General features: G+C 36.5%; 1 protein-coding gene across 1 annotated transcript; it reads right to left on the bottom strand.

Annotated features, from left to right (window-relative positions):
* Window positions 1-355: 355 nt before the first annotated feature.
* LOC308639339 (olfactory receptor 4A47-like) lies at window positions 356-1,276 on the bottom strand (the record flags this gene model as incomplete). Its single annotated transcript, XM_081277575.1, has 1 exon — window positions 356-1,276. The coding sequence occupies one exon, from the start codon at window positions 1,274-1,276 to the stop codon at window positions 356-358; it is 921 nt and encodes a 306-aa protein (XP_081133701.1).
* Window positions 1,277-9,146: the final 7,870 nt, after the last annotated feature.

Here is a 9,146-nt window from a genome sequence, read left to right as displayed (position 1 = left end):
TTATAGAAAATGAACAAGAGTAAAAATAAAATGAGAAATAAAAACATAGTTGTTAAAAATAAATATAAAAATTAAACAAACATCCTTGTAATACTATAAAAATGTTATTCATGGGTAGATTGCATATTTTCATTGACTTCCTAGTATATGTGCACCAAAAATTCCTAGGTCCACTGATAAACAACACACCACAGAACGAGCAATACACTGAGGAAATATGTTAATGTCAAAACCTATATTCTATTCTTCAAATATGCTTAACACAATTACCTGAGCAAATTGAAATCAGGATTAAGTCTGAAATAAATAATGCATCCTAAGGAGATAGCTTTGCAGTGGGAGACTCAGTGATTTCCTACCTGATGTGACTTCTTTTCCAGAGTTTCCTCATAGAATTTGTCATCTCTGAGTTTCTCAGAGTGTAGATGAAGGGGTTCAGCATGGGGGTTATGACCATGTAAAACACACTCAATGATTTGTCAATGGGGAAAGTCTTGGCTGGTCTTGCATATATGAAAATACAGGGGACAAAGAAGAGGACAACCACAGTGATGTGGGAGCCACAGGTGGAGAGAGCCTTCCACCTCCCCTCCTGACTCATGTTCTTCAGAGAGTGGAAGATGACACCATAAGACACGAGTAAGAGCACAAACAAAATAGAGCACATCAGCCCCCCATTGGCAATCACTAAGAGGCCAGTGACATAAGTGTCCACACAGACAAGTTGCAATAAGGGATACATGTCACATGTAAAGTGGTCAATGACATTGGGGCCACAGAATGGGAGCCCATAAATAATGCCAAGTTGAAATGCAGAGTGCACAAAACCTCCAGCCCAGGAGACTACCACCAGCACCACACACACCCATGGCCTCATGATAAGCAAATAATGCAAGGGCTTACAGATGGCCACATAGCGGTCAAAGGCCATCACCAACAGAAGAGTGACCTCTGCCCCAGCAAATAGGTGTTCTGCAAAGAGCTGAGACATACAAAACTTGAAGGATATGATAATTTTTCCTAAGAATAAGTTTGAAATCAAAATGGGGGAAATGACTGATGAATAAATGATGTCCACAAATGATAAATTAGCAAGAAAGAAGTACATTGGAGAGTGCAGGGTCTTACTGAAGGTTACAGTTAGGACAATGAGCAGGTTCCCCAGCATGGTCAAAATGTAGAAGAACAAGAACATAACAAAAAGTACTTTCTGCTCCTTTGGATTTTGTGTGAGGCCCAAGAGGACAAAATAAGTTACATTGTTGCTGTGTTCCATCTGGTCTTTTATGGGCACTGATTTCAAAGAGTAAAGCAGTTTACCTGTAAAACAATGAAAAATTCCTTAGAAATATTATAACCACAAGTATTCATCTTCCATATATCCTTGAAGCGTCTGCTGGTGACACAGTACCTGCAGTAGATATCTGGATTGCTAAGAAAAATAATACAATGTTTCCTGCCCTGGGTGATTTGATATATAACTATGTAGTCCAACATTGAAAGAGCAACTTGAGAAATGTGTTGATAAGTATATTTATTGATGCTATGCTATAGATTCACAGTGCTGCAATTTCTCAATCTGTTTAAATTTGGAAAGGTTCAAATTTCTCAGAGAAAGTTACTCTTTAGATATTTTAAATATGTGAAACAACAAAAGAGAATGAAAGGGAAATACATCCATGTAAAGATGTACTATATATGAAGTCACAAAGTGAAAAACCAAAGACTCACTTAAGGTAATTTTCATATGAAGAGTGAATAAAACAAATGACCAATGGAAGACTATAGACCACAATCAATGTATCAATACTGGTGCTGAAACTTTTTAAAAATAATGCTCCTCCTCTACTTTCTTTGGCCCTCAGGTCCGCTGGAAATGTCACCCCACAACATCTTAGTATTCATGTTTCCAAGGACAATGTGCTCACAATGATTTCTGTTCTCCAAGACAGAGGCCATGTCCACTATTGTCCTCTTTCCTTGCTAAGCCCTCACCAGCAACACCTTGTACTGTTCACATTTCTCAAGGCCATCTGGGCTCTTTTGATCATGATTCCCAAACATCTCTCAATATCTGTTCATTAATCAATCACAAAGTGGACTTCATATATTAGACATTAATTGTTGCAGCAGCACAGCAATTCCCCAGTATTAGTATGCTGGAACTACAGTTATTATACACATAAATTTGTACTCTCAGAGCCCTGCTGCCCGACATTCAAAATAAAGGTATGAGCACTCGTGGGGCCTTCAGAAGGCTAGGAGGAAAGGACCAGCTCCATCCTTGGCTGCTGATGGCCAGCTTATATTCTTGTATAATTCTTCCTGCATTCAAGTTTTCTATTCCAATAGAATATAAGTTATATGGAATTGGGACCCAGCCTAATACAATTTTATAACTGGATGACTTCACCAACTCCCTATTTCCAAATAAAGTTTCTTGTTGCAGTACTATAGGTAGGACCTCAACATATAAATTATGTGGGGGGAACACAAAAAAATCCATAACAGTTTTATGTGAGAACTTGACAAACCACTAATTACCATAGTCTCAGGTTGCCAGATCTCTGAAACCTCCTTCTATAGTCTTTGGTTGAAAATTCCACATTATCTTAACCCCAAAATACCTAAAACTCTCTGAATTTTATATCAGTGTTCAAACTTATAACAGTGTTCAAACTTCCTTTATTCCTCTCTCGTTGCTTTTTTATACATTTGTTCAGACCCCTTGGCTTTCTATTTATAATATCTTGCTAATGTGATCATTCTCATTTAATCCCCTTACATTCCCAGTCAACTGCGTGAGCCCCCTGACACATCTGCCATTTTCTCTTTGACAAATGCTAATCTCAGAGAACAGAAGCAGACATCACAAATTTGAAAGTTATGATGGTTATTGTGCAAAGGTGTTTGGTACACCCAATCTTTTCAAATATCCAACCAAAAAGTGTTCATAGAACACTGTAATTCTGTCTCACTGTTCACACAAGGTGAACATCAGTGTGTCCACTAGCTCATGAAGGCTCAGAGTCTACACTGGGCTCATGACTTTAGAGGAGAGAAATCTCCATGCAAACTGAGGAATCAGCTTTTCATCTTGGGCCTTCTACTTTTCCAAATGGAAGCAATAGTGTTGAAGATATAACATGGGCCCTGACTTACATTTTCAATTTTTTTTGAATTTATATTTAGTGACTATTTTATACAATCTAAACAGCCACTTTCTGCCTACAGAAGTTATTATTCTCATTTTCTTGCATACTCGGGTGATATAATTACCTGTGTAATTAAACATTCCCACAATCTCAAAGTCTGATTTCTGCTACTGACTAGAATGTCTTACCTCTGGGAGCTTGTCTGAAGTTTGAAGGAGGAAGTTTGATCTCAATCCAAAATAGTGAGTAATCCCTCTTCCATTCTATATGCACACAGAAGAAAGAAATCTGTGCTATTCTTGGAGAATTATATTTGAAATCACACAACCATGTTTTTCCATTTTCTCTGGAGTCTTCTAAATACTCCAGAAAATAATTAGTGTTTGTAGTAGTATTCAAAAGAATTACTTGGTAAAAAGAGAAAAATGAAAATTTCCCATATTAAAACAATTAAGAGGGCTGGGGATGTGGCTCAAGCGGTAGCGCGCTCGCCTGGCATGCGTGCAGCCCGGGTTCAATCCTCAGCACCACATACAAACAAAGATGTTGTGTCCGCCGAAAACTAAAAAAATAAATAAATATTAAAAAATCTCTCTCTCTCTCTCTCTCTCTCTCTCTCACTCTCTTAAAACAACAATTAAGAAAAAATGCAAACAATTTAAACATAGAAATAGCACATCTAGAATTTTCAAAAAAAAGAAAAATTTCTAAGTTCTTTTCTGGTATCTTTAATAAATACCACTTAGCTTTTTAATCTGTCTCCTCTTGTCCTGAAAAGGCCAAATACTTGTGCTTGGTATATGGATATGAGTACTCTTGTACCTTTTCAAATCCTTCTTTAAGAAGAATAAGCCATCTTTTTTAAAAATTATAACTGTGACTAACAGAGGACAGTTTTGTCTGACAGGGACAAAGATCTCTAAAGATTTTATAGCATGAACACATGTTAATCATGGAGCCCTGCAACTGGAACGTGTCCAAACTGATCTTGCTTAATTACACTCCCTGGGACTCTTCAAACACTTTTAAAGAACATCTGTGTGTCAAGATGCAATATAGCAAACACATAAGTAGAGTCACAAGGATGTAACAAGGAAAAATATTTCAGAAACATTATGGGACAAATAATAATCAATAATAAAATATCAGCCCCATTAATTTGTTCTGAAGAGTTGAGTTTATCACTTATCCCCTTTTTTAGTCAGAGAAATTTTTATCTTATATTTATCTAATCTTCATTGTGTTCCATATGAGTTTGAGATTAAATACAGTTTTAAAAGTTTTATGCAGCTATAGTAACTAGTTATTTATGTATTTCTTCTCCTTATTCTTTCTTTTTCTACAAATTAAAGAGCACCAGGTGGGGTGGTGCACAGTTATAATCCCAGAGGCTCAGGAGGCTGAGACAGGAGGATCACAAATTCAAAGACAGCCTCAGCAACAGCAAGGCGCTAAGCAACTTAGTAAGACCTTGTCTCTAAATAAAGTACAAAATGGGGCTGGGGATATGGCTCAGATTTGAGTGCCCCTGAGTCAATCTCCAGTAACAAAAGCAAATAACAAATAAACAAACAAAAAAATCTAAATAGCATCTATTTTGTTTCATTTATAATAAGATACCAACTGGCTATACAATAGTTATTAAAACAGAAGAAAAAAATGAAAATGTAGTCGTAACTGCATCAGCTTTATACCTAATAGAGCCACAGAATAGTAATGGAAATAATAATGGAAATTTGCAGCTTAAATCACTGTTTGGAGAACAGGTTATTATGACAGAAAAAATATAAGAGTGAGACACATTTTGCATAATACATAAGGCCTTTATAAAGGTGATATTTAAATTAAACTCCCAGGATGAGAAGTCAGTTGCCCCTGCAGGTCCAGGGTTACATGTGGGAAGATGCAATGTGGAAGACAGCTGGGCGATTTCAAGATGCTGTGCTGTCACTGAACCTGAAGGGGAAGGAGACAGGGAGAGAATAGAACAAAGGGAAGTTGAAGGCATGAGCAAGAGCCAAAGCCCACAAGTTATCACAGATCTCACTAAGAAATTTGAACTTCATTTAAAGCACTTTTCAAATGAGAGTAAAGAGGATGTCCTGTTAGTTTATCAAAAATTCTCAATATTTAGCAAAACAAATCCATAAAGTGGAAAAAGAATTGTATATCCAAACAACTGAAATGATTCCAGATATGAAAACCTGGTTTAACATTCAAAAATCAATTAACATACTCCATCACACCAGAAGATAAAGAAGAAAAATCACAGGATTATATAAATACTTTCAGAAGTGTTAATAAAAATCTACACCCCTTCATTTTAAGGACATTCTGTAAAATATGGATAGAAAAAGGCTCTTAAAGTTAAAAAAAAAGATTATTATCAAAGCACCGCAAAACTGACATCTTCTATAATAGTGAGAGTCTAGAACATTTCCTGATAAGGGAAGTTTTAGTCAGCTTTTGTGTCACTGTAACCAAACCTATTTCTTACTGTCACACCCTGCCTGCCTATAGTTATTGCCCAGTTAATCCATATTAATGGATTAATCCACTCAGTAGATTAAGACTCTCATGAGCTAATCATTTCACTTCCTAACATTCTTGCATTGTCTCACACAGAAAATTGGGAAGGATACCTCATATCTAACTCATAGAAATCAGGAACAAGGAAGGATGTTCCCTCTCACTGCTTTTCAACATTGTACTCAAGTCCCAGCTAATACACTAAAGAAAAGAAAAGAAAGTATATACTAATTAGAAGAAATAAAACTGTCCTTGTTTGCAGTTGACATCATCTATGCAAAAAATCCCAAATACTTCTACAAAACTCTGGAACTAATAAATGATTGGTGTGAAGCTGAAATACAAAAGTATAATGTGCAAATATCAATGACTTTCCTAAACGCCAGCAATGCACAAGTGAAAGTTGAAGTAAAAACACTGTAGCACTTGCTACTACAATGCTCTCATCAAAAAGGAAGTAAATGTGTTCATTCGCATCCATTGCTCATGCACAGAAAGACTTAATATTGCCAAGGTAGGTTATGACCTAATTTTATAGATGCAGACAAACTCATTATGAAGTTTACATTCTGAGACAAAGACACAGAAAGGGTAGCTCCATGTCCAGGGGGATGTTTTTTGAAGAACAAAATTGGACACTGAACACTACCCAACATCAAGACTTGCCACAAAGCTATGTAATCAAGACATGCAGTATTAGTGAAAGAAAATAGAAGGTGATTTCAGAGGAGACAAGTTTAGAAGACAGGTTGGTAGTTTCTCATGTACTAACATGCTCTTACCCAGAGTCAAGCAATTAGGCTCCCTGGTGTTCATCCAAATGAAACAGAAGTGTATGCTCTCACAGAAACCTGTACAGACATTCTGTCTGCTTTGTTACTAACTGCCAGAACTTAGAAGCAACAAAGATGGCAGTTAGTGGCTGAACAATAAGGTATGGAACAATAAGAAATTACATTGCACAATAACATATTATTTATTACTAAGAAGAATTGAGGTACTGAGCCATGGAAAGACCTAGAAGAATCTATTACCAAGTGAAGAAGCTGATCTGAAAAGTTGTGTGGTTATTACTGGATGACTATCCAGTAAAGTCAAAACTGTGGGAAAAGTAAAAAATCTAAGTTTTTGTGAAATATATAGTATTTTTAGTTCAGTTACTCTCTTCTGTATGATTCTGTGAGTGTGAACACATCGTTACATGTTCTTCCAAAACTATAGAAAGTACAACTCCAAAAGCCAAGAGATAACCCTGATGTAAACTAGAAACTTTGGATAATGTCAAGTGTTAATTAATGAATTGTCAAAGGACCCAATATGGTGTGGCAAGTTGGTAGTATGTGCTCTGGTTTAAAAATGTCCCCTAAATGTCATCTCTTAGAAACAATGTAACAATATTGAGAGGCAATTAGTCCCCTGGATTAATATTGTGGTACTGGGGGAAGGGTTGGTTATCTTAGGGGTGGGATGCTGATAGAGGTGACCTCAGCCCTCCCTTGCAGTCTCTTTCTTGCCATCTTCTACCCTTTTTCCCTTCGTGAAGGGATGGCACAGTCCCTGGACTCTCCCCAGATGCCAGTACCATGTTCTTGGGCTTCCCAGATTCCAGAACCATGAGAAAATTATTCTCTATTCTTTATGAATTCATCAGTCTCACTTATTCTGTTAGAACAGCCAAAAATGGACCAATGGGGAAACTGTGGGGAGGAAGAGATTTCATAAAAATGTCTATTGTGCTAAAATTTCAGTGAACCGAAAACTGCTTAAAAAATAAATGTTCTTCAGAATTTCCCCAGTGTTGAAAGAAGACTGTAAATGTAGTGAAAATATCTCCTGGGAATTAAGGGGAAATTAAGACATTCTGTGATGAAGGAAACAAGAATCTGTCATCAGCAGAACTACCCCAGAAGAATGGCCATGGGACTTCTGTCAACAGGAAATGACACAAGGAGACACCTCAGAAAGAACATGCTAAGGAAAAAAATGGGCAAATGTAATAGGCTTTCCTTCTCCTCTTGAGTTTTCTAAATTATGTTTAAGAGTTGATACCAAAATTATGATGTTTCTGATGTGATTCTCAACATACATGAGGAAATATTTAATGTAAACTACAATTATAAACAGGGAAAAGTAAAAACTTGATTGAATATAAAACCTGGGCTGATCAAATGGGGTAGACTCTTACTCCTAAAAATTCTTTGCTCAGACTTTTAGAATAAACAAGATTACATAAATTCACTGTACTCTCTCTCTTCTATAGTATAATTTAAACAACTAGAGATTCTTGTAAACAAATGGAGAATTAACTGAACCAAATAATGCATGGATACACCTGGACATAATTTCTTGAAAAAAAATTTTATTTTTTTATTTTATCAGGTACTGAACCCAAGAGTGCTTAACCAGTAAGCCACACACATCCCCAGCCATTTTTTATTTTCTAATTTGAGAGTGTGTCTTGCTAATTTGCTGAGGGCCTAAGTTACGGAGGCAGGGTTTGAACTTGTCATCCTCCTGTCTCAGCTTCCTGAGCCACTGGGATTATAGGTGCCCAGCTATTTTCTGAAAAACAAATTATCTATAAGTTGTTTTAAGGAAGTGCCTTCAGAGTCTACTCAAAGTTGGCTCAAAATTGTTTTTCTAAGAATAGGCACGCACAAAAGAAGATACCATCATAGCCCAGTCAATAAATGTGACATTGCAATTAACTGTTCCGACAACAGTGATGATCACAGTATCTAAGAGCAAATAAGAATCACATGCAAAACCTTTAATGTGAATCTCAACCTAAAATAACAGCATACAAACCTAAACAAGAACACAGGACACACCACCAAACAACTGTCATGCACTCTGCCAGATTTGAAGAGTGAGAAGGGGAGTTTTAGGGTTCTCTTGTGCAGGCCTGGATAGTCATATAGCTTCCTCATAGGTAGTATGATACTTTTCAAGGTGGGGGTTTTATCATGAGCCATATGGAGAATTTTGAGCTTGTCACATGCAAAAAATGAAATGTTTATACAGACATGTGGTGTTCTGTTGCCAAAGTCCATTCTCGAAATACTGGTTTCAAGGTTACCTTTAGTGGACTCCGGAGGCAAGTCCCGAAGAACAATTTAAGGATACTGGGATCCAGGGGAAAAAAAATAAAGGCTCAGGAATGTTTCACATAAAAGGAATCCATATTTTACATATGACAGGAAAATGCACTGTGTGAACTTGTATTCTCTTTTGCCATAAGTAGGATTTCATAGGGTCTGTTGGTAAAGTTGTAATAGACTGTGTGGATTATTAAAAATATTGTTTCAATGTAAACTTCTTAATTTGCACTGTTGTTATTCAATAAGTGTCTTGAGTTTTGGAAATCTTATAGTTCTAAGACTAATGGGTCATCAATTCTGCAATTGATTCCTCATTCTTTAAGAAAAAAAATATCAATAAGTCTATACAAATAAATGACCA

Source organism: Spermophilus citellus, assembly GCF_964194105.1.
Source record: "Spermophilus citellus genome assembly, chromosome: 2".
NCBI classification, from domain to species: Eukaryota; Metazoa; Chordata; class Mammalia; order Rodentia; family Sciuridae; genus Spermophilus; species Spermophilus citellus.
This window is presented reverse-complemented; position numbering and strand designations above follow the sequence as displayed.